This window comes from Lemur catta, chromosome 1 (genome assembly GCF_020740605.2).
Source record: "Lemur catta isolate mLemCat1 chromosome 1, mLemCat1.pri, whole genome shotgun sequence".
Taxonomy (NCBI): Eukaryota; Metazoa; Chordata; class Mammalia; order Primates; family Lemuridae; genus Lemur; species Lemur catta.
The window spans coordinates 273,600,070-273,624,652 of NC_059128.1; the positions used below are offsets into that span (position 1 = coordinate 273,600,070).

The following is a 24,583-nucleotide window of genomic DNA, read 5'->3' on the forward strand; positions in this document are numbered from 1 at the left end:
AAATGCACTTGCGTGCTCACCAAAATGTACGTACCAGAACACGCACAGCAGCATAGTCCATAATGGGCAAAACTGGAAACTATGCAGATGCCCATCAACAGCAGAGCTGATGAACATGTGGCAGAACCACACAATGAAACACTACACAGCACTGAAAATGAAGGATCTACAACTACATACTATAATATGAATAAATCTCGCACACATAATGTTGCAGACAGGAAGCCAGACACACAAGCATATGTACTGTAGGATTCTATTTATATAAAGTGCAAACACACGTTACACTAATATACACTATTAGAAGTCAGGAGTGCAGGTTTTTGGTGAGAATGAGGAGCAAGGGGTAGCAATGGGAAAGAAGTGCCAGAGAAACGACTGGGTGCTGGCTGTGTTTTGTTTTTTGATCTGGGTGCTGGTTGCATGGGTGTGTGACTTGGGTGTGTTCAGTCAAACACTATCCAAAGACATACTTTTCTGTGTATATACTATACTTTCATAGAAAGTTTCAAGAAAAATCCCTCTAAGACATATCACCCTAATATTTAAGCATAATTTTGCTATCACTATCCTAAAATATTATACCTCGTATTCAATTTTCCATTAAAAATTATCCTTGTGGGACTACAAAGGAAGCTCCAGAAAGCTTGACCCTTCGGCACCATTTCTTTGTCCTCCAAGGGGCCTGGCGGTGCCTGATAGAAAGCTGGTTCCTTGACCCGAAACGCGCGTTCCACTGTGAATACACAGCTCGGTGGACACAAGGAGCTTTCAGGCTTTGGGAAGCCGGTGTTTTCACCCATTTTAAGAGGACAACGTGGGGCATCTAGATGCAGTCCTTGCAGAGGTGACACACCCCTAGGGAGAGGCTATGGCTCCTGCACAAACACGAGGCAGTTCGAGGCTCCGTGGCCGGCCCATGTCCATTTCCTCAAAACAAACCTCTCTCATCTCTGCTCAGCTAGAACCTTGCACCTCCCAGACCCCATCCCCCAACTTATGGACTACAGAAAAGAAATATCTGTGACCCTGACATGAGGCCCGAGGAATGGATAGAAATATCTTAAATCTCTGATAGCAAGCTCTGTTAAAACACGTTAGGATCTTAAATTTTAAATAAAAATATTCATCTAGAAGGGATTCAACATGACCATTTTACTGATGGAGAAACAAAAGCCCAGAAAAATTAGGAAGGACACTTCCTAAATTACTTAGGAAGTAATTTATTATAAACCCCATCTCCACCAATCCTGTGCTTTTTAAAAAAGTGTTTTGTTTTGTTTTTCCTTTTTTAACATGACATACTGATCCTGTCCCCCAGCTCCTAATATCTGCTCTAAAACCCTAGCTGCAGGGTCATGAGCGCAGCCCGGCCCACCCCACCCCACATTTTAAGCTCTCTGCCTTCCTGGAATATGGGAGAGTACAACTTTCCTGCCCCCTTTGAAGCCAGCCATGGCCATGGCACTTGGGTTTGGCCAATGAAATGTGAGTAGAAGCAACACATATCACTACTCAACAAAAGCCTGATTCACCTCACTCTTGCGCCTTTGCCTACAGTCGCAGAAGCAAGTGTCAAGATAGAACTTCTGTCCACCTGGGTTCCTAACCATCCAGGGGGAGCATAGCTTTGGAGCCAACCTCATCAGACACATGGCAGGAAGGAGAAGGTATGGTAAGTCACTGAGAGTTGAGGGTTGCTCTTTCCTATAACATAATCCAACCCATCCTGACTCACATACTAGCAAAGTAAAAATCCCATTGCAAAATAGGTAATGCTTTGAAAATAAGGAAGTCTGTATGACACACTTTGAACCCCAAGTAGGACCACAATCTGGTATGTTCCATGGAACAGAAGCCTTTTTCTCTCTTTACTTAATGAAAAGGGGCCTCGTTCTTCCCCCGAGCCTGCGAGGATCCCAGCCAAACTCAGCCAATAGCAGCACAGTCCACTCTGAGGTCAGAGAGCTTGGGTTTGCCTCCCATTTAAAAAGTAGAAATGAAGGAAGCTGATACCAGTCAATGTTAAACATCCTTTGAAAGGTGTATATTTAATTTTGGCAGCGAAGCTATCCTGGAAGTTATTTATTTAAAAGGAAGGAAGATGGTGGTTGCCAGGGGCTGGGACGGGAGGAACAGAGTGTTGTTATGTAATGGGTGCAGAGTTTCAGCTTTGCAAGATGAAAACGAGTTCTGGAGATGGAGGGTGGTGAGGGCTGCACAACCAAGCCAATGTCCTTCATGCCACCGAACTGTCCACTTAAAAACGGTTAAGTTGGTAAATTTAATGTTGTGTGTATTTCACCACAATTAAAAAGAAAAAAGAGTAACTGAAAAATAAAATAAAAAAGAAGAAAAACCCGTAACAATCCCCCAAACCTAGAGAAACACATACAGAAATGTGTGGTGACAGCTTTATGAAATATTTAGCTATCAGCCCTTTTAACCGTTACATATGCCTCAGCCCTCCAAACTCTTTAAAACCTGTCAGTGGTTGAAGGCAGTTCCATTAGAGAGAATTTTCGCTCCTGCTGCCCTGTCTAAATAAAACAGCGGTCCCCACCATTCTCTGTCATTAAACCAAATCAATTTCTAAGAAGCACAATTCACTAAATGAGCTTTACAGCAAAGTTTGTCCTTTTGCAGTGTCACGCAGGGAGCTGTGGGTTGATGAGAGCGGGTGAACCCTCCGCAGACTGCTCTCAATAGCTAGTTAAGTGGAGAAAAGTCTTACAACATTGCACGACCGTTTGCAGGCTTAACAACTCAGAGTTGATCACAGCAGACTGCTAACTTGACACAATGCTTTCCAGCGTGGCCTCTCCAGGATTCAAAACCTGACATGCTAGAAAAAGCCATTCAAAGTCACTAACCTTGCATCACCTTATCAAACCAGGCAAGTTTAGTTAGGGACATCGGGTCTATAATAGGTCCTTTCGTCAGAATCCAGTGGTCACAAAGGTAGGAAGGAGAGGCCACCCAATGGTACCTGCTGGACGTGCTCACCACTCATCACCTTCCATTAAACAAACAGCGGCAGACAGGTAGAGACAGTGAACTTTGTGCTTCTTCCTTTGCCTTCTGGTGATGCTATAAATACTGTATAAAGTTCAGTGAAGGGAATAAGCAAGTTCGTGCCAACAGTGGAATATAATCAGCAAAAAATGCATTTTGCATAAGAGGCCCTTTGAGTGCAGAGTTAAGATGAGGCTCAGGTATTCATTATGTATTTAAATAGATCTAGTTTCAATTATCCAACTGCATGGAGGACACTCAATGAGTTCAGATAATCAATGGTTTACGTGAGTGGCAGGAAAAGAGAAATTCATTTTAAACAAGAGAAATACTAAGGAACATATGCCAAATCTAGGAACCTAAAATTTTGAATAATTCAACTTCATAGAAGCACAAGAAGAACTGTAAAGTAGGCCAAACTTCTTTTTTCATTTTAAAAAGAAAAAAAGAATACATTATCTTTTTTTTTTTAAGAGGCTAGATAGGAATTAAGTTCCTACATGAATTCTACAGAGACTTTTTTCTTGTTGGTTCCACATTTATCATATTTAAGAGTTTTGCTCATACAAACCTTAATTAAGCTATCATTTTTAATATCTGTAAAGAGAACTTAATATGAGGTTCCCCTCCCCCACTGAAGGAAATCTTGTAACTGCAGCAAACAGGAATAAACAGAAGTCTACCCAGTGAACCGCAATGCTAGGATTCATCTCTGGCAAAGTTGAGTAGCCCCCAAGGAAAGACCAATAGACATTGTCAACTGGAGTCCCTCCACAAGAAGGCCACTTACTATCTGCCCGTGCTATAAAAGCCCCCAGTAGTTCATGTGCACAGATGATATCCAAGAAGCTTTTTTGTATCTCACACACAAATGTGACCAGACAGTCAAGCATCACCACACATTTGCTGAAAGCCTCCCGCATGAAGGCAGAGACCAAAGCACACAGAAGAAAATGCAGCAGGAGAAAGGAGAAGTCGTGCCTGAAACAGAGAAAGCTCCCCTACAATCTGGATATCCTTAGAGAGGCAAGAGAATCCAAAGCTATAAACAAGCAAACAAAAGCACAGGTTCCAATGAAAAAGAACAATGAGATTGAAAGGAGGGGAAGAGGAAGAGGTAAGTGAAGGGAGAGGGAAAGAAGGAAGGAAGGAAGAGTGGGCTTTTAGGGAAAAAAAAATTAACCAAAATTAAAACTTCAATAGAAGGCAAATCACCATGAAGGATCAGAACACCAGTAAAAAAGGAAAATGATTCTAAATGCTTCAAAGAAAGCACACAAAAGATAATCAGAAATGAGAATGTTATCAGAAAATAATTAAACCAAGGAGAAATTATTTTCAAGCCAAAATTCCAAATTACTCAAATGTTATTCAAGTAAAAGGTAGAATGAAGACATTTTCAAATATGCAACACTTTGTAGGAAGTTACTGCAGGTTCTTTTCATAAAAATGAAGGAGTTTATTAAGAAAAAAGGAAGATTTAAAATCTAGGAATGTAATTAGGATGATAAAGGGAAAAAATTCCAGGATGACTATTGTACACGCGGCCTAGGTAGCAACCATATAGGAGCAAAAGGAAAAAATAATACTGAACCAACTAACTAACACAGTGGAGGTTTAGAAAATCTGTATTACCAGAAAAATAAGCAAATTGAAACAAAACAAAAAAAAAGAGGCAGCTATTAACTGCAAGGAAAACAAGACCAAGAAGTTGTTCAAGAAAAAGAAATAAAATCATAGTACACTACTTGGCTCAACAGTTAATACTATTTATATGGTCATAACAACATATTAACAGTGACTACTGACTTAACCCTAAATTTTTATATACCTATATAAGAAGATAAGGAAAGGATAATCTGTGTATAACAAAGCTAGTCATCTATCATAACAGAGGGACAGTAGCTAAAATCTAAAATCCATTACGAAAAAGCAGTATAAGCATGTTAATGAGAAATGAGGGCAATGGAAGAACACAAACAAAAAACAAAAACATCAGCCAAAATAGTTGTGCACCATTCCCCTCTGGGGAATGAGGCTGGTGGGGTTGTGGTGGGGGGTGGGGCAGGAGGGGTCCAAGGAGTAGAGAAACAGAATTTCACTTTAAGCCTTTTTTAAAAGGTTAACGGAATTCTTTTAAACTGTGTTCATACTGATTTAACACAAATTTAAAATACTGTAAGAAATGGAAGATAATACTGTTAGTAACATATTATTTGCATGACACATAACAATATACAAATTGTATACTAAGATCTAGCTCCACCACAATTATACCTCTGCAGTGTAGGGAAACCTTCTGGAGTACCAGTAGTAGGGCATATAATATCATTATTTCCAGCCTTGTCTATTCATTTCACACTTCAACATCCATACTCTCCTAAGAGGTAGGCAAGTGGGGCTCCCGCCTGGGCCCTGCATCTCAGGAGGCCCCTGGTTTGAAGAGCTTTTCTTGAAATTTTCAAAGTGCCCCTCTGGTGCCTGGAAAGGGCAGGGTCCTCAAGGGGCTCTCATATCATTTCTCCCCTTCAAGGAGCTCTCTCACCCCATACCACCCGCTGCGTGGCGTCAAGAAGATGCCCTAAGCTCTTGAACGTGTGTCTGTGGCTAGCGGGTTGCTTCCACCAGCCCATGTGGTATTTTTTTCACAAGATTGCTTGAGATTGGGCCACTGGAAATGCTGCTGACAGGTGGACCTGGGGTGAGTCAAATTCTTTATATAAATAAGAGTCTCATAAAAAATATATGCCTGGGGCTCTTCCCATCCTAGAATTGGCCCTTCTCCACAACTAATCCATGCCAAAATCAAAGGTAAATATATCTAAATTTTTAGCTCAGGGCAGGGATATGATCCACGGTGTTGGGAAAACAGGACTCAGCTACAGACTAAGTCAACACATAAACCAGCAAAGGAACGAATACCTCGCATTCAGCTCATCCTATCTGCGGACAAGGTGAAGTTAAGAGGGATATAAAGACCAGGTAAGATCAAATAAGGATCCACCATGGTTTCAACAGGTTCATTAGAAGGACAAAAACCACAGGGATAATATTTCAAAGAGGTAATTAAAGTTCTGAGTTTGGGGTTTTTGAAAAAAAAATCTATTAAAATAAGATGGGGAAGACCTTGTTGGAAAAGCATTAATGCTGGGGGGTTTACGATATCACAAGCTCAGTCTGAGTCAACAGTTTGAAGCGGCTTCTAATAAATTAAAGGAATTGACTCTAGCGTTGTGAAGGAAACAAGAGTGGCAGGAACCCCACTGCAGGCTGCCCAGGGCAGACAGACCACATGGAGGACAGGACACCACGCTCCAGAGCACACTTACAAATAATGGGGAGAATGGCTCAAGAACCTCAGACCGGGCAGCCCAAAGACAACACAAGGCAGGAGGTAAAGGTTGCAAAAACAGCATGCACAGTGGTATATGCCCAAAGTCCCAACTCCTTGGGAGGCTGAGGCCAGAGGATCACTTGAGCCCAGGAGTGTCAGTCTAAGCTGGGCATCACAGTGACACCCAATCTATAAAAATAAAATAAAGTAAAATCAAATCAAATCAAATAAAAGTTATGAGAAAGGATAAGCAGAGGACTTGCACTAGACTCTGATGATGAATATGAAAACCAAAGGAAATTGCAAGAGTCACCAGGGAGAACACACTATCTCAACATGATGAAGAACTTTCTAGAACTTAGGGCTGACTAACAAAACAGATGGAAGAAAAGCCAAACGATCCCCAGGAATGGGAGTGGCCGCCCCGTGGGCAGGCTCACCTGCTGGCAGGGCCTTGCAGAGATGGCGCCTCCCTCAAGCGGAGGCTGCGCTTGAGTCCGCTCAAGTCCAAGATGCTAAATCCCCTCAAAAATCTTTTCTAATACGTCCACTTGACACCTCCCTGTGAAAGGATTTCCAGGGCTTTCTCTAACCTGCTGCCTTTGTCCAGAGCATGTGGCAATGACCTTTCTGAGGTCTGACACATAGAGTCAGATGCGGTATTCCAAGATAGATCTCCAGAGCCTGATGAAACTCAAACTCTTTCTACAGTGAAGCCGCACTCAATTTCTATAAAGACACTTATTTAACAGGAGCACGTGGAACTAGTCTCTTTTTCTTTATTACTAAAATGGTCACTGTAACTAACATTTATTGAGCATTTGCTATCTATCAGACACTTAACTGCATTATCACCTTTAATCTTCAACTCAACTCAATTTAATGGGATAGATACCATTTTTTTTTACTTACGAATCTCTTTTTAATATGCATACAATACCCTCACACAAGCGACTTTCTAAATGCTAAGAAAACTTTCTACAGGAGGAAAGGCAATCACTTCCCAGAGATAATATTTTCTACTTTTCCTTTCGATATATGATTTTCTACACAATCAGGCATCTTTCTTATTCTGCCTGAATAAGAACAGCTATGTTCCCAAGGCATTTAATATAAGAATTAAAAACTAATATTAGGATATGTTACCATAGAAGTCAGTGAGCTTTTGGGAAGTGTATATGACACCCACAGGTAATGGACGAATGAAGGCCCAACACGAAACTGTACTTTGTAGGTGGTAGGCTCTGTCTCTGGCTTCAAGTTGGAGGAAAAGACTCTAATTAAAATACTAGTCTAGGCCGGGCATGGTGGCTCCCACCTGTAATCCTAACTAACACACTGGGAGGCTGAGGCGGGAGGATTGCTCGAGCTCAGGAGTTCGAGACCAGCCTGAGCAAGAGCGAGACCCCGTCTCTACTAAAAATAGAAAGAAATTAGCTGGACAACTAAAAATATGTATAGGAAAAATTAGCCAGGCATGGAGGTGCATGCCTGTATCCCAGCTACTTGGGAGGCTGAGGCAGAAGGATTGCTTGAGCCCGGGAGTTTGAGGTTGCTGTGAGCCAGGCTGACGCCACGGCACTCTAGCCTGGGGTAACAGAGTGAGACTTGGTCTCAAAGAAAAAAAAAAAAGAAAAAAAAAATACTGGTTTAAATGCAGGAGTTATAGTCTGACTTTGCAAACAGCACAGCACTTCTATATAAGTTGCTCTAACATTCATGTTCATTCCTACCCACAAAACTCCTTTTCTACTTTTGCTGGTAACTTGAATCTCCTTTCCATGGGTGAATCTGTGGGTATCTGAGTAATAGCATGAAATCCACAGCACACGGGCTGTGGAAACTTGCGTGCACTGAATTGAGCCCTGGGGCTGGAATAACCTACAAATTATTCCCATAATCATGGCTGATCTCCCCTGCATTAGCCTCACCCCTACACACACAGGTTTCATTCAAATTCGGCTCCTCTAGACTTATGTGGATTACAGTAAGTACAAGGCAGAAAATGCCTTCATGGTTCCCAAATAGCAGTAATTTCCTCTGAAAAGGTTCATTTTGTGCTCTATCCCATGTAAGCAGCATAAAAATTTCACCATAATAAGACACAGAGGTTTTCAAGAATAAAGTTCTATGTTGCCACACAAAAAAATTTTATTCAATGTGACCTATTGGGTATTTAGATTCTATTAGCAATTTTATGGCCATGAAGGTCCCATCAAAAGGAATTCACACCAGAAATGTATAAGTACAAAAGGGAGCCTTCCTGAAATCGATTAGATATTCATCTAATCTGTGTAGTAAGGGAAGAATAGCCAAAATCAGGCTACGATCTAGAAATATTTCCAATGAAAAATATTAATTCTAAAAATGAGAAAAAGTTAGTCACTTTTTACTATAGCCATTGATTCTTGTACCTGTTCTCCTTAGGTACAATAGTAACAGTGATAGGACAAATACTGCACTCAGGCAATAAGGGGCTTTGGAGAAAGAGAGATTTGGTTTGAATCCAGCCTCTACACTCAGTAACTATGTATGTGACTTGGGGTCCAATTATTAGCCTTTGTAGCCTCAGCCTCAGTAAATGGGGAACACAATCCACCTCAACGGGTTAAAATATGGTTATACAATCTAAGTCACTCACTACTGCTCTAAGAATCAAACACAATTCACATTGTAAAACACTTTCAAGATGGTGGTATACAGTAAGGACTAAGTAAAGACAGGCAGTGACATTATAATAATGCTATTGCTGCTGTTGTTAGAGTTGTAAAACATTTCCTCATCTGCACAATTTCTAAATAAAAAATAATAAATAAAAAGCTATGCCAGCTGCAGAAAAACTATAACTTATAAAATATATACAAGAATATTTTCATAACCTTAGAGCACATAGATTTTTAAAATAGGATACTCAAGGCACTACCTATTAAGGAGGACTTGAGAAATGAGAATGCCTTAAAATTAAAAGGTTTACTACAACAAACAATGCCTTTAAGAGAGTAAAAAAAAAGCCACAGAGTAGAAAAAGATATTTGCAATGAATATAATCAACAAAAAGATGATATACAAAATACATAAAGAACTGTCATGAGTCACTGAGAAAGAAAACCCAATGGAAAATGGACAAGAGATTGAAATAAGCATTTCACAAAAGATGGTATTGAAATGATTATTAAGTATATGAAAATGTGCTCAACTTTTCACTATACCTTAAAAAAAGAAAAAAAAAATCTGACAATACCAATATCCAGTTGACAAAGATGAGAAACAACTGGAATTCTCCTGGGCTGCTGACAAGGGTATAAATTATTTTAACCATTTTGGAAACTGGCAGTATTTATTATAGTAAACAGGAACATGTGCCCATGCCATGGCCCAGCAATGCCTCTCCTAGGTATACACCCAACAAAGATGTGGACAAACATACCCCAAGAACAGGTGCAAGAGTGCTCGTGATCCCAAAACCCGGGAACAGCCCAAATGGACCTATGGAAAGGCTGCCATATGCCCCAGTTGCCCTGGGACTGTCGCAGCTTATGCCTGTTATCCTGATATTCTGACATAATTATTCATAGTGTCCAGTCTCTAACATGCCCTGGTGAATGCCATCAGCACCAAAGGGGAAGTAAGAACCTTCAAGAAGCCATTCTTTCTCAAGAGCAATAAGAACACTAACAAAACTTATCAAAATCAACTTTTTCAGAATTCTGGAAATTAATCTAAGGCTTACAACAATCTGATATGCATTTGTTGAAGACAAATGGCTGAATCTCGGTAGAAACAGCACGTTTTGCAACATTTTAACTTGCCAGATTTCCATCTTTGTTTTCTCATCTCCGCAATCAACATGAAAACCAGCAGCCCAGCAACCACCGGAGGAAATAGAATGGGGCTAGAACTCCCCCAAAAACACCTGAGAGAATTGTCATTGTCCCACTTGTCTAGCAGGTCCCAGGAAACCCCCACTCACAGGGCTTGTCCCTATTTGATCCGACTCAGACTCACTCATGCAGTCTTTATTCCAGGGGGCTGTTTGTGAAAAACAATCAATACAATTGATTAACACTGCAGTTGCCTGAGGCAATGATAACAGTTGGGCAAAAGACCAGGAAACTTGAGGAAAAGCTGGGGAAAAGATTTCTAAAGGGGACTTTGAAAAACTCTGACATAGTCCTGAAAATCTAGAAGGTCACACACATGCACAGAACTGTGCACATGCCCAGGAAGCCCCAGGAAGGTCCTAAGCTCACCCTCTGGCTGACTCCATATGGCTCTGCGAAAGCACAGACGAAGGCGAAGGCTGAGCTGAAAACTAGCTGCTTGAGCATTGAAGAGGTGCTTCAACACACAGATTTCTACTCAGGAAAGACTGGTGGACCTAGTGCTTCTGGGCATTTAAGAAAATTCCTGTCCAATCATTAAATGACCAATAAACTAGCTGAACAGAGACTTCAGTGGCCATGTATGACAAAGCATAAAGACTTTACAGATTTCAGGAAAGTCACCAAACAAAGCACCACCACCACCAACAAACCCTGGAGGACAGAGGGTGGATCTGCTTCCAAGAGTGTGTCACATTATATTATTTAACATGTACACTTTCAACCAAAAAGTATAAGACAAGCAAAGAAACAATAAAATATGGCCCATACACAGGAAAAGAAGTCGTCAATACAAACTGTCTCTGAGGAAGTTCAATGTTGAGCGTGCTAGACAAAGACTTTAGATCAACTATTTTGAATATGTTCAAAGAATTAAAGAAAATCATGTCTAAAGAAATAAAGTATGAGAATGATAATCTCATCAAATAGAAAATCATTAAAGAAATAGAATATTTTTTTAAAAAGAACCAAATATAAATTCTAGAGTTAAAATATAGAATAACCAGAAGAGCTAAACAGCAGATTTCAGCTGGTAGACAAATGAATCAGTGAACTTAAAGTAGATTCAGTGAGATTATCATTCTAAGGAATAGGATAAAAACAGAATGAAGAAAAATGAGAGTCTCAGAGGCCTTTGGGACAGCAGCAAGCATACTAATACAAATATAATAGCAGTCACAAATGGAGAGGGAGAAACAAATGAGCAAGAAGAGTATTTGAAGAAATAATAGCCAAAAACTTTCTAAATGTAATTTAAACACACACACACACACACACACACACACGCACACACACACACACTTGCACATGCATACAAGTCTACACATTCTAAAAACACAATAAACACCAAATAGTGTAAACTCAAATAGACTGACACCTAAACATATCTAATCATCTACTTAAAGACAAATACAAAATCTTCAAAGCAGCAAGGGAGAAGCATCACATACAAAGGATCCTCATAGGATTAACAGCTGATTTTTCATTAGATGCTACAGAGGCCAGAAAGCAGTGGGATGACATTTTGAAAGCACTGAAATAAAACTGTGCTAAAATAAGAATTCTATAATCAGCAAACTACTCTTCAAAAATGATGGAGAAATTAAGTTATTCCCAGATAAACAAAAGTGTCCGGCTTGAATGATAAAAGACATATTCACTATACCCAACTAATATGCTGTGGGGGGGGGGGGACACGGGAGGTGGCATATAGGGTGACTGAAACTTCTATTTCTTGTCCTGGGTGGTGATTACATATTTACTTTGAGAGATAGTTCATTGAGCAGTATATATTCATGTTTTGTCTACTCTTCGTTCTGTGTGTTTTACATCACAGATTTAAAAAAAAAAAAGATGCTTTGTCTTTATACAAACAAAATTATCACTTTATATTTCTTACTTTAATTGTCCAAACAGAAATAGCTGTAGAGGCCAAAGCCAGAAACTTAGTGAAATAAACATATCTCTCTCCTCCATACCTTTGTTCTCTCCTTGCATGGAATATTCTCACTGTCCATCTCACCCCATTTATCCCTGTATTTCCTTTAATATTCACTGTTGGGCCTTACTATGTTATAAAGATTTGTTCCTATGTCTGTCCCCACCATTATATGTGAGCACTTTTAAGGGTAGGAACTGTCAAAATTTTCTTGGTATTCCCAATAGCACTGTGCATAGCATAGAAAGTATGAAATAAATATTTGAGAAATTAACTCATTAATGGAAAAAATAGAGAAAGCCTTCTTAAATAGTAACACAAAAAGTTCTTACAGGGTGTATTATAACTATCCAAACTCAAAGGATTCCCTATAAAAGCAAATGTTAACCCTGAAGCAATTAGCAAGGAGGTCTTTTTTCAAACAATAGTCAAACTGCAAGAATACTGAGTAGAAAAGTTCTGATAAGATGAGAAATATAAAATGTTTAGGCACAGCCAGCCATTTCTGGGATGTCATTATTTTATTTTATGACTCATATTAGAAAAGAACATATTATGATCGATTTTTTTGACAGTTCTAATCATGTCTAAAATAAGGAATTCACGATCCCTGTCTAAAGTAAAGCAAAAATGGTACTGAAACTACACTAAGAAATCCTTCAACCCACAGCAAACAGAGAAAGTTTCTCACATCCAACTCATAAGCCTCCTCGACCCTCACTCTGAAACCCTTTGGATGACGTCTCTCATTCCTGGAATTCAGTACAGATGTGTATTTTGTCACTCACATTCTTTGTTTTTATGAGCAACAGATAAATTTTGCCACTGATACGAAAAAAAGGGTGGGGAACTTAGGCAAGAGAGGAAGATATCCAGTTTAGAGGTTTGAAATACCCTGCAAAGCAAGTGCCCAACAAACCTGAAAGAGGAAGGCATCACCCAGGGAGTTGCTGAGGCAGAAGACAAAGTCCTTCTTGGGGTGCTCAGGCACAGCCTGTACGATGCTGTTCTCCACCCAGACGGCGTGCTTGGGGATGCTGTTGTGGTCTATGCCAGACCTGCCATCACTCTCATAGAAAAACAGCGTACATCCTGAAGAAACAGAACAGAGGTCTGCATGAGTATTTGGTGCTTGGGCAACAAAAAGTCTGTAGTGGAGCCTAACACTTGTGCCCCAAGTTGAAAATTAGTGTGCAGAAACCAAGAAGTAAAGAAAATGGGGCCATGTTTGGACTCCAGTCTTAGATGAGCCTAGAGAAGGACAAAGATTTTAAGTCACAGCTTCTCAACCTGCATGGGATTCCTTCATGCATGCCCTTCGAGTTCCTTCAGACACTCACTTTCTGTTTTGCAACATTTGCTTATAGGTCTCCTAATAGCCACGGGGGTCTTGTGGCTCCTTTGCCCGGTGGAGGGCGCAAACACCATTCTACAGGCCAGAACTGTACCTGGCACTGTGTGAGGACTGGAAGCCTCTGGAGCCCATTCCAATACGTCTTACATTATATGCAACCAGGAAACTCTAGACAATGTACTGGGTTTCTGGACCATGTCCTTGCAGAAAACAATATATAATACCAGCTTGAAGTACTTTGAGGATAAGGAAAGCAAAGACACATTTTTGGCCGCAGATCTTATCTATAAATTTTTTTTCTAGAAATAAACCATGTCCTTGTTCCTACTAAAAGAGGAAATGCATGGCATACATATGAGGGCCTGGGGGAAGTCCCAGTTCATACTTAATAGTACTGTGAAATTAATGAGACAGTAGTCACAGAATATTTCATAGGCTTGTGGCAAGATGGCTTCAAGAGATTCCCTCTACCATCACCTAAACTTGAAGCTCACTTTAACAGCAATTACTAGCTGAACACTTAACTCTCAACTCATCGAAACCAATCTCAGGGAAAGCCTGGGTACAACTTTATGACTTTCTCTCAACTTTGGCATAAGCTGCTCAGTCAATTTTCACCATCTTCCTTATCACAAGCAAGTGTCATACTTTATGTGAATGGCGAAGCCCTTGAAAGTATGATCTATTTAGCTACAATGTAAGTCTGTAAAGCAAATTTACTTATATGCGACTAGTAATATAGAATGATGCAGATTTTTCCTAGCCCATAATATTTCGCATCACCATGGAACAGCTGCTGAATGATATGTCCCCATACGCAGCTGAAGGTGGCATACTGGTATGCCCTGCCCACCCATTTCACAAGTTTTCCCCAAAAAAATTTGACCACGGGCTCTGCTGTCAAATCCTAATTGTGAGATGCTCCTGAGCTCTATGATTTCACATTTGACCTTGTCTCCACAGTCAAGAAGTATCATTGATCCCTTCTACCCATTCAAGTTATAGTGGCTTCTTTTTTCAAAGGTAAAGTCCTATGCTTTTTTTTTTTTTTTAAAGATAAAGTCTTAAGGTATTTATTACTAGAAATGTTTAGCAGAGTTTAGTTTTGGGTTTAAAAGTTGCATGCATAAAATTTAAATATACACCTCTTGGGTAGTCTGCCCCAACTCTATTTTTCCCAAAATCCCTGTGACTTGAAGATCTCAAGGTTTTCCAGGATCACTTACATCAAATAGCGGGCTCGTCTGTACCTCCTATTTCCATGTCTTAAACTAGCATAGATCAGAGATAAAGAAGAAAACAAAAATGAGAGAGGAGACTATTTTTTTCTAAATCAGAGGTTCTCACGGTGGAGCAAATTTGGCAACAACAGTTTTGGTTGCCACAACTTGGGAAGAGATGCTACTGGTATCTCGTGGGCAGAGGACAGGGAAGCTACCAAGCATCCTACAATGCCCAGGGCAGCCCCCACAACAAAGAATTATCCAGAAAATGTCAACAGTGCCCCTGCTGGGAAACTCTGCCCTAAATAATCTTTATGACTAACAATATACTCATGATCCATAGATTATTAACACAAAAAACAACAACACACCTTACCATAGGTTGAGAACAGAGAAAGAAGTCTGTGGATAATAAATTAGAGGACACCCCAGTTCCTAACATGAACACACACTGAACATTGTATGGTCTTCTCAAATAGCTATTTTTATAACTTTTCAACTTTGGTTTAGAATCACCCATAACAGTAGGTGACTGAAATCAGCTTTTACTCAATTATCAACTTGTTCCAATTTTAAGACACACATGAAGCAGCAAATCCAAGAACTACACACTCCCTGATAAAATCTGTTTACCTTCGTCTTCACTTGAACATAATCTGAATGCTCTTCAGTTGTCTATAGAGACAGGTCAGACACTAATTCCAGATGAAACCTTTTTTTTTAAATTAGTGATTTTGTCAAATGTGAAAGAATCTTTGGGAAAAAGTCTCTATCCCACAGTTCCCAGGTGTTCTGCTTTTTATTTCTTAACATCTAAGGGTTGCTAAGAAAAAGTCAGCAGCCAAGTCTTGCTTTTGAATGGCAAGGACAAAGCCCCAAGGATGTCAACACATAATGGGGACCCATCAGGATGAACACGCCAAGGACTCTGTGGCTCTGCATTCTGGGCCTGGATCCTGACAGATTGTGTCACTCAGATCTGGGTCACCACAACAGTGAAGGCTCCCCCACCGTGGGCTTGTGGGCTGCTGTGCTCCTGAAAGCCCCCACCTTGGCTTCCTGTGTCATTTACTCTCTAAGGGAACAGCAGAAACAAAACAAGCCCCTCTGCTATGGTCCAAGTGAAAAAAAGTCAACTAGTTATTTTTATTCTAAAAAAAAAATAATTTAGAATATTTTTTTATTCCAAAAAAAATAATTTAGAATAATTTTTATTCTAAAAAATATTTTTATTTTATTTTATTGCGGCTCTCAAATGTAGAGTAAGAGTCACCTAGGAACCACAAATTCAGGGCCTGTTATGGGATGAATTTGCGTCCCCCAAAATTCCTGTGTTGAAATCTTAACCTCCACTACACCTCATTCAGGCAATATGAGGTCACAGGGTGGCCCTGATCCAAGATGACCAGTGTCCTTAAAAAACAGGGAATTTGGACACAGACAAGCAGAGGGAAGACTGTGTGAAGATACTGGAAGACAGACCTCTCCAAATCAAGGAGAGAAGGGAGGTCTCAGAAGAAACTAACCCTGTCAACACCTTGATCTCAAACTTCCAGCCTCCAGGACTGTGAGACAGTAAATTTCTGTCGTTTAAGCCACCCAGTCTTTGGTACTCGTTACGGCAGCCCTAGTGCCTCCTAACCTTGTGGTTCAGCAGGTATGGGGTAGAACCCAGAGAGACCTCAGGTCACTGTAATGCAGGTGGTCTTCTGATCAGGCTATTAAGAACTTAGCACTAATTAATAAAATAAATACTAGGGGAACAGAGGCTGCAGTGTCCAGTGCTGTGCTCATCTGGGGAAGGAACACGAGGTGGAAGAGGAAGAAGACTTTCCTCTCATCTCCTCCCTGCATGGCAGAGCAGCTGGCATGATCCAGATCCCTCAGATACAGCCACCCTGCAGTGCCTCCAAATTAAGCCAAGGCAGGTCCCGCATGAGAAAGAGCAGCAGCAGTTCTCTAAAGTGCTTCTGCAGGATGTACATCGTCAGTGTTTCACAACCACTACCTCAAATAATCATCAAAAGATAAAGCTCTAGGAATAGCTGAGCACCAGGAAAGAGGAGTCTGGGCCTCTGCGTGACTTCATAGGAAACTACACAAGCCATAAATGGTCTATTTCTGATAGGTGGGAGGGAAATAAAGTTCTGTCTTGCTATGGTATTGGCATTGTGGGTGTATGGGACATGCAGCAAAACTCACATCCTAACCAACACCCTCCCTTCCTGCTCTGTCAGCCATCAAAGCAGTAGCCGCAACAGCCCACAGTAATAGGGCCGACCCAAACCCTACTTGTGCAAGGGTTGACCTGCACATCACCGCACAGGCATGTGTCCACCTCACCGAGCAGGGTTCTAGACTGTTCTACACCTCTAGGATTGGATGTTCCCAAACCAATCACAGCTGCTGAAATCCAGTATCAAATGATCTAGTTTGACACTGATAAGCCAGGATTCTTCCTCCTATGCCCTTCCATCAATCTTGTTAACAATCTTAATCTATTCTGACATATATTAATTCTGTTTCAGATCTAGCTTGTGACATAAACTCTAAGTATGCTTAAAACAGTGTTTTTTTTTAAACACAGAGTTCATGAATGTGTTATAATTTCTACACTACCAAGACATATGCAGACATGTGCAAAAATATATACATGTATACAAAATGACAATGAAGAGTAACATATGAAAGTATGATTATATGATAAGAAAATATAGTAACATATACAGACATGTATGTGTCTCTATATATGCATACTCAAACAAAGCTTGTGACTTTTCCCACAAATATACAGTTTACACCTTTCATTCATATCAGGTTGAACCCTACGAAGTCAGTGATACTCCATCAATTTTTTTTTTTACTTAAAAAAAAAGCAGGCAACTTCATAAGATTCAACCTAAGGATTTTCCCTCCAAAACAGTCACTGTGAAAAGCACAAACTTGAATGATTCTAAAAAAATTTTTTTGGAACTCATCCTTTGAAACTGTCATCAGAACCAGCTGTATATATGAGAAAACTAGACATGAGACGCTCCTCTGGCTAAACTGTGAAAAAAAAGTAAAGGAACTAAAATGTCATTTGCAGGGGTAGGGATGGGGGCATTACTAATCAAGGGACATAAAGGTTCGGTTAAGTCAGATGAGTAAGTTCTAGAGATCTGCCATCACTGCACCTGTAGTCTACAGTACTGTATTGTACATTTAAAGATGTGTTAAGAGGGTGGATCTCATGTTAAATGTTCTTATCACAATAAGATAAAATTGTTTTAATCGGCATGAATTAAAACGCTATATGATAACAGCAAAACCACCCCACCTATCCCATGAGGATGTGCACGATGTTGCACCAACATCGGTGCATCCAGCGCTGGGCCAGGGCTCCCCCATTTACCTTTCAGGGACACCCAATAGTGCTTCCACTTCCTCCGGGTGGCCGACTCCACCTTCTTGTTCTTCTTGTGCACCAGGAAGTTCTTGACGGCCAGGGCGCCGGCCTTGCGCACCGTGCCCTGCGCGGCCGTCAGCAGGATGTCCGACTGGCCCGGGGAGCTCAGGGTGCCGCTGCTCTGCTCGTCGCTGTGCGCGGAGCCGGCCTCCTCCAGGCTCTCGCTGTTGTTGCTCATCTCCAGCTCCCTTCGGAAGTTCTCGTACACGCCCTGGCGAGCCGCATCCCCGGTGGAGCTGCTGCCGCTGTCGCTGCCCACGAAGGCCCGGCCCGTGGGGGGCGAGTAGCTGGAGTTGGTGGCATTGGATCGCCTGGACAGGAGGTCCGTGTCGGTGGCGGCCCCTTCGATCCCGCTGTCTGCAAACTCACTGCCCTCGCCTGCGTTAACATCCTTGGGAGCAGAAAGGGAGAGAAAAGAAGACATGCATCACGCCGAGAAGGCACCCAGGAGCTCCTGCCGGTCCAGCCCGAGGCTCTGCAGCAGCAGGAGACCCCGCGGCCGCTCCCAGCCCCCCTGGGCCACGTCCTTCTCAACCCCCGGACAGCCACCGTCCTTCTCAAGCCCCGGACAGCCACCGTCCTTCTCAAGCCCTGCACAGCCACTGTCCTTCTCAAGCCCTGCACAGCCACCGGCCCTGCTGGCCCGCAGAGCCGCACAGGAAACCCTGAGCCACCCTGCGTGAGGGCAAAGGATTTGGAATGTTCAAGAATCACACAGGAAACAAGGAACACTTCAAAGAGCATATCATTTATCTGCCTAATGTTGAGATGCCACTGCCACCATGCTGAGAGCCACAGAGCTCTCACCCCCATCAGCCTGCCTTGAAGTCCAGAAAATTCTGCAGGCAGATCAGTTAGTTGTTCTGGAGGTAGGGAGCTGACAATGGACAACTAGGTCTTTACAGATGATACCCTTTTTTTGTTTGTTTTTAAATAAAAGGCCTGCTTAGGAGTCTCTTTTATAATGAGGTGACTAAAAAGATAGCCTAGCGCACCTCCTCACCCCACTCACCCAGCAAGGCCCCACGTCCCGGGAGCAGGGAAGAGTCCTCATCCTCTAATCAGCTTCGGTTCTTGAAAACAAGCAGCCTCTCACTCCGCATTGTGCTAAAAAAGTCTGTGGGGCCCACAGCTCCAACGCAGGCTCTCCAATTACCTTGCCCTTTCAAAGCCGGGATGCTAGGAGCCCGATGCAGGCTACTCGCTGCCCCTGGGCCAAGTGACGGCTCAGGGCAACTGCCAAGATACTGGGGTATCAATTTCCAGCTTAAAACCATTGGGAACTTCCAAAGCGGCCCCTGCTCTCAAGTTGAACATTTCCGGGACAGACAGGTCTGTTCTTAAATCAGAATCTTAATTGCTCTAAAGTGCTACAGGCATTTCTATAAACAATAATTAAATAATGGTAGTAATCAAGGGAAGATAATGACAGCAGTATTGGACGGCACAGCTCAACAGTCTTATGGATGAGCAATGAGACCGACTGTTCTCAAAGGAAGAGGATGGGAACATGAGCCCGACAGAGAAGAGATGGCAAAGCGATATATGGTGCGGTGGTTTCACCAGTTTTTGAGCCTGTAGTCTCACAAATAGCTCATTATGATGCAAACATGTAAAAAGTAATTGGATATCAGAATTGCCATAAAAATGAATGCTTTGGGCTCGTATCTTTGGCGAAAGGCAATGGGGCAGAATGAGCCATGCCATAACCTAATATTGTCCCACACAGGCCCAGACAGGTGGGTGCTGTGCCCGGTGTCTCCACAAAATCCCACTTAGTCAATTCGAAGTTAGAATTGTTCAAAGTCTACCTTCATCATGGATAAATAGCACATGAGTAACTAAAAGAGGTGCACAGCCAGACATGGAAAAAAGAAATGGAGAAAGTAGCACGGTAGCAGGAGGTAGCTGAGTGAGCTTCTAAGGATCAACCCCATTTCAAATGGGGCTTAGATCCCTGGGAGTCAGAAGGAATTAAAGGGGGACAAACAAACCATGGATGCAGCTCAAAGGCAGACCCCTGTAGCTGCTGCTCCCGTGGGTTTGCTGTCTGCTCTTCTGCCTATTAACAGCCACGGATAGACTCAAATCCAGTTGGTAAAAGTCCTCTACACAAACAGGAAAACACTACTATCAACCCACATTTCTCCCTGGCAGAGACATTTAGCATATGCTTCCCTGTTGATATAAGACAATAAGAAAATGTGACAATCATTGATTATTCAAGATAGCCATGAGTCATGGAAGATGAAGAGACTGTGAATTTCCCAAACTTGTGGATTCATTTTCACATGTCTCAGTCCTTCTCTGAAGGAGGCTGGGTATGCGTGGAGGGGTCAGCTATAATAACTCTCCTCCAAAATGCAAAGAGGTGAGATGCTCTGTAAGACAGGGAAAGAGAAGCTACATAGGTAGCACCCCTAGTCCATAAGAGAGACTTCTGTACAAAGGAGGAGGAATCAACCCCAGGCATCTTGTGATTCCCAGAGCTCCAGAACGAGAAGGAACCTTGCAAATCCCTCTCCTCGATGAACAGACAGACGAGGATGTTGGGGCTCAGAAAGTCACAAGCCTGGCAGGTGGCAGATGGGCACATGCTTCCCAGGACTTTTTCCACGATTATATGGCAGCCTCATGGCAGATAGCACATGACCAGATTCTGTCTAAATATTCAACTCCATGCCTTCCTCCTTTGTTTACCAGCAATGGCCCTTCTAGTTTTTCCCAGCAAAAGCTGAGTGGTTGTTAATCCATTTGCCGTGATTTGCCTGGCACAGAGCTAAAACCTGAAAATGGAAGAAAGGGGAAAAAAGAGATGAAAAAAGTATGAAGAAAAGAGAACAGAGACCCGACAACCAATTCTCAAAAAGCACGTCTCTTAAGGTTTCCTGCATTCCCACAAACCATCCATCCCTTGACAGGATGCCTCTAGGTCTGCCCCTATTTAAACTTAAGGCCTCTACAGACACTCACCTCTCTGTAATACCTGAACATCTGCTCATGCCAGCTGACACTGCAACCTCGCAGCAGCCCAGACTGTGTGTGTTCAACTCTGGAACAGCCACTAAACTGAGCAAAGAACTGATTCCTCCAAGTAAGAGACCTGCTGGCCCCAGCTGAGCTTGCATACTTTGGGAGCACAAACTCGGTGTCATCCCTGGGGAATGCTCTTGCATCTGTGATCCCAGTGAGCCCAGACGACTCCACCTTGGCTCAAGTGGTTATTCAGGCTCAGTGGTACACGTGCCCCCACGGATACATGACCCAACCCACTGGGAGACAGAGGCAAGTTGCGCAGCCCCAGCCTCTGTGTGGTCACGGAGCTTGGGATGTCCTAAATACCCAGAAGCCCATTCGCTAGCATCATCAGACATGGTGATGACCCAGGCAGAGGCACGACTTCACACTGTTCTTTCTTTTTCTCATAGTTTTGCAAACTTATTCATTGGTCATCTTTCAGAAGGGCCCCTACCTACATCAGTGTCAAGTACACTTCACACCTGAGAAACCTGCTTCTCTCCATACCCAGAAAGCCCCGGTAAACCTCCCCACTCTTCCCAGCAGCAAGGAATACAGAAGGTTGACACCCGGGAATAGTCTAATGGAGCCTCAGCAGTCTTTGTAGCAATTGCAAGGTATGTTCCTTTTTATAGCCAAATGCTAAATCGTAATCAAAAAAGTCAGAGGAAATCAAGGGAAATGGTTAAGACCTTAGCTAGGCAGAAAAATAATTCTAAACACAGTGCATGATCCAGCAGACAGTTTCAGAAAACAGCTCAAAATAAACTCTCCGTGTTAGAAACACTCCACTGAAGAGACTTCCGATGAGGAACAACATTCACAGGGTAGGGAGGCTCTTCAATCCTGCTCTCCCAGGACAAATCCTCCCAAGCCAGATTTTCAGGGAACTTACCAGTTTCCATTCCACTGGCAGTTTCCCAAAATGAATGTATGCACAAGTGGCCAGCTGTAGCCCAAAACATGCGACAGCTGCTGAGCAAGAGTTTTCTTAGCCATTCTAGCTGGGCAACAAATGCTTAGATGAGCTCCCATACTAAAACGGGGAAGGCAAGAGGCAAATCCAAAGCCTGTTTTCACTGCTTTGAAAACTAGAGGGTCACCCAGCATGAATGTGGACTAACGACACATTGTGGTAAGGCTCAAGTTGTTTTCACAAGAGACTTCAAATACTGCCACAGGGAGAGGTTTTCTGTGTTAATGATGTGCGAACATAATTTTGAAAAAGTAACTAGCCAGAAAGTGCAAAGGCCCTGGGACAATTTGGGAACCAGTGGAATTTGTAATAAAGGTATAAGGTGAATGCAATTAGAAACTTTTCTCGATCACTTTAATTTCCCTGATAGATCCAGCTCAGCTTTACCATACCTGTGCAGAGAAGCTAAAAATAATGCAGGAAGATTCACTAAATTCCAGTGGGGTAAAGAAATTCTGATTTGTAAAAACCTTAAATCAGAACTATTTCTGCCTTGTTAAATTCTAAAATGTTCCTTCTCTGTTTTATCATCTTCTTCTTATCCCCCAAATATTATCCCCCCCAACACACAAGTATGAATACCACATTTGCCTCTCAGTATTCTTTCCTTGGTACACTCAGTATACTCTTCTTTGGTAATCTCAGTACAGCAAATATCAATTCTACATAAATTACTCTGAACCCATCCGTGCCTCAGTTTCCTCATCTGTATAATGGGCACAGTAATGGTGCCTACTTTGTAAGACACTTCATAAGAAGTGAGATTGAGTTAACCCAGGAAAAGTGTCTCGCACTGTGCCCAGCACATAGTACCTGCTCAAAAATGCTAACTATAATTCCCATCATTTCCATCTTCAGCCTTGCTCCCATCTTAGCACAGCCTGAACTCAGGTGCTTCCTGCACCAACCGGGAAGAAACGCTGCCTCTGAAAAACTTGGGGAAAACTAGGTCTCATGGGAAAAACAGAGAGGCAGACCAAGGCTGGTGTGAGCCTAATACTAATTAGGCTTGTTAATCGTTTTCACATTCACAAAACAGCACAATAAACTAAGAAAATTGTGACATTAGCCACACTGTAAATTAGTAACTCCTGGACACTATTGCAATAATTACCATTCCTAAATTACTAGAAATAGGAAACCAGCCCTATTTTCCCTCTCCTTCCTTTCCCAAGGCAAACTCTCCATCCCTTCTTATGTTCCCAACACCCATTCCTTCTCCTCTAATGATTCCCAATGAAAGTGACTCTCGATTTCTCTCAATTATAACCACTGGGACCAAAATCATTACATTACTGTCACTAAAAAGGGACTCCAAAGTAAGTTGGCAAATGCCTGAAATGTTGCTTCAGGTAACTCCTGACTGGAGGTGCTTCGTGTCTGTGTTAAATGAATCACCTTCTCTCCTTTCACCTGGTTTTCTACGTATGTGCTTCCACCTTGTAGTCTTCCCCCCCCTCACCATCCCATAATATGTCACATGGCCAGTCCCTTTTCTTCCCTTCCTAGTGCTACATCCCTGGCTCAGCTATAAGCTCTCTCTTCCGTCTTCTTTCCACTGCACACACCATTGCCAGGTAAATCTTCCAGGAGCAATGAAGACTCCCCAGACGGTCGTTCAGGACCCTCCACAAATGTCCAGCATCGCACGTGAGTTCTGGACGCACCCACCCAGCAGTGCAATTGGAGTGCTCATCCCAGGGCATACTCCCAGCCTCTCCTGCTTCCAGGAGCACGCAAGTGTTTAATATTTCCTTTTCTACAGCCAAAAGCCTTCTCTTTCCCTCCCCCAATCGCAGTGCCAACTTCTCCACAGCATGTCCCCCCTCCCCTGCCCCAACTCCACTCTTGTCACATTGGGCTCCTTGCCATTCTTTGAATGTGCTGGGCACCCCACAGACACACCTCACGACTCAATAGCCAACTCCTCCTCTCCTTCAAGTCCCTACCCAAGTCTGTCCTCTCAAGAGGGCACCCTGGCAACCCTGTCTGAAATCGCTCCGCACCACCCCCACCTACCCTCCTCATGCTGCTCCGTCTCTCCTCCAGGGAGCATCCCTTACTTCTCACGCTGTTTTCTGCCACACACCCACCTCACTCCAACAAGCTCCACGAGCTCAGGGATCTCTCCTGCTGACGCATCCCAAGTGCCAGTAATAGCACCTGGGTTGGGGTAAGCAGTTCAAAAATAATTGTTGAATGAACAAACTGCTGTTGATTTTCCACAATCTCAAAACGAGGAGAACGGCTTCTCGTGGAACACATTTCAGTTGGGTTTAAAGGTTTAGTCATTTCTAAGCTCAGCTCACACTCAACAAAAGTCGAGGTGACAAATTAGTCCAAGCTGTAAAGGTTAAATTTGCAAGCTTCAAGCAGTCCAGTTGTATTATGTCTT

The 24,583-nt window shown here is 42.4% G+C and overlaps 1 protein-coding gene across 2 annotated transcripts in view; it reads right to left on the minus strand.

The window, feature by feature from the left end:
• TIAM1 (TIAM Rac1 associated GEF 1) overlaps positions 1–24,583 on the minus strand; it is a 275,808-nt gene that overhangs the window by 91,783 nt on the left and 159,442 nt on the right. For both annotated transcript variants that reach the window (XM_045540534.1, XM_045540532.1), the window contains exons 5-6: positions 18,141–18,585; positions 13,089–13,261 (exon numbers count right to left, since the gene is read on the minus strand). In XM_045540534.1, coding sequence (XP_045396490.1) covers positions 13,089–13,261; positions 18,141–18,585 — 618 coding nt within the window. The remainder of the gene's footprint in view (positions 1–13,088; positions 13,262–18,140; positions 18,586–24,583) is intronic.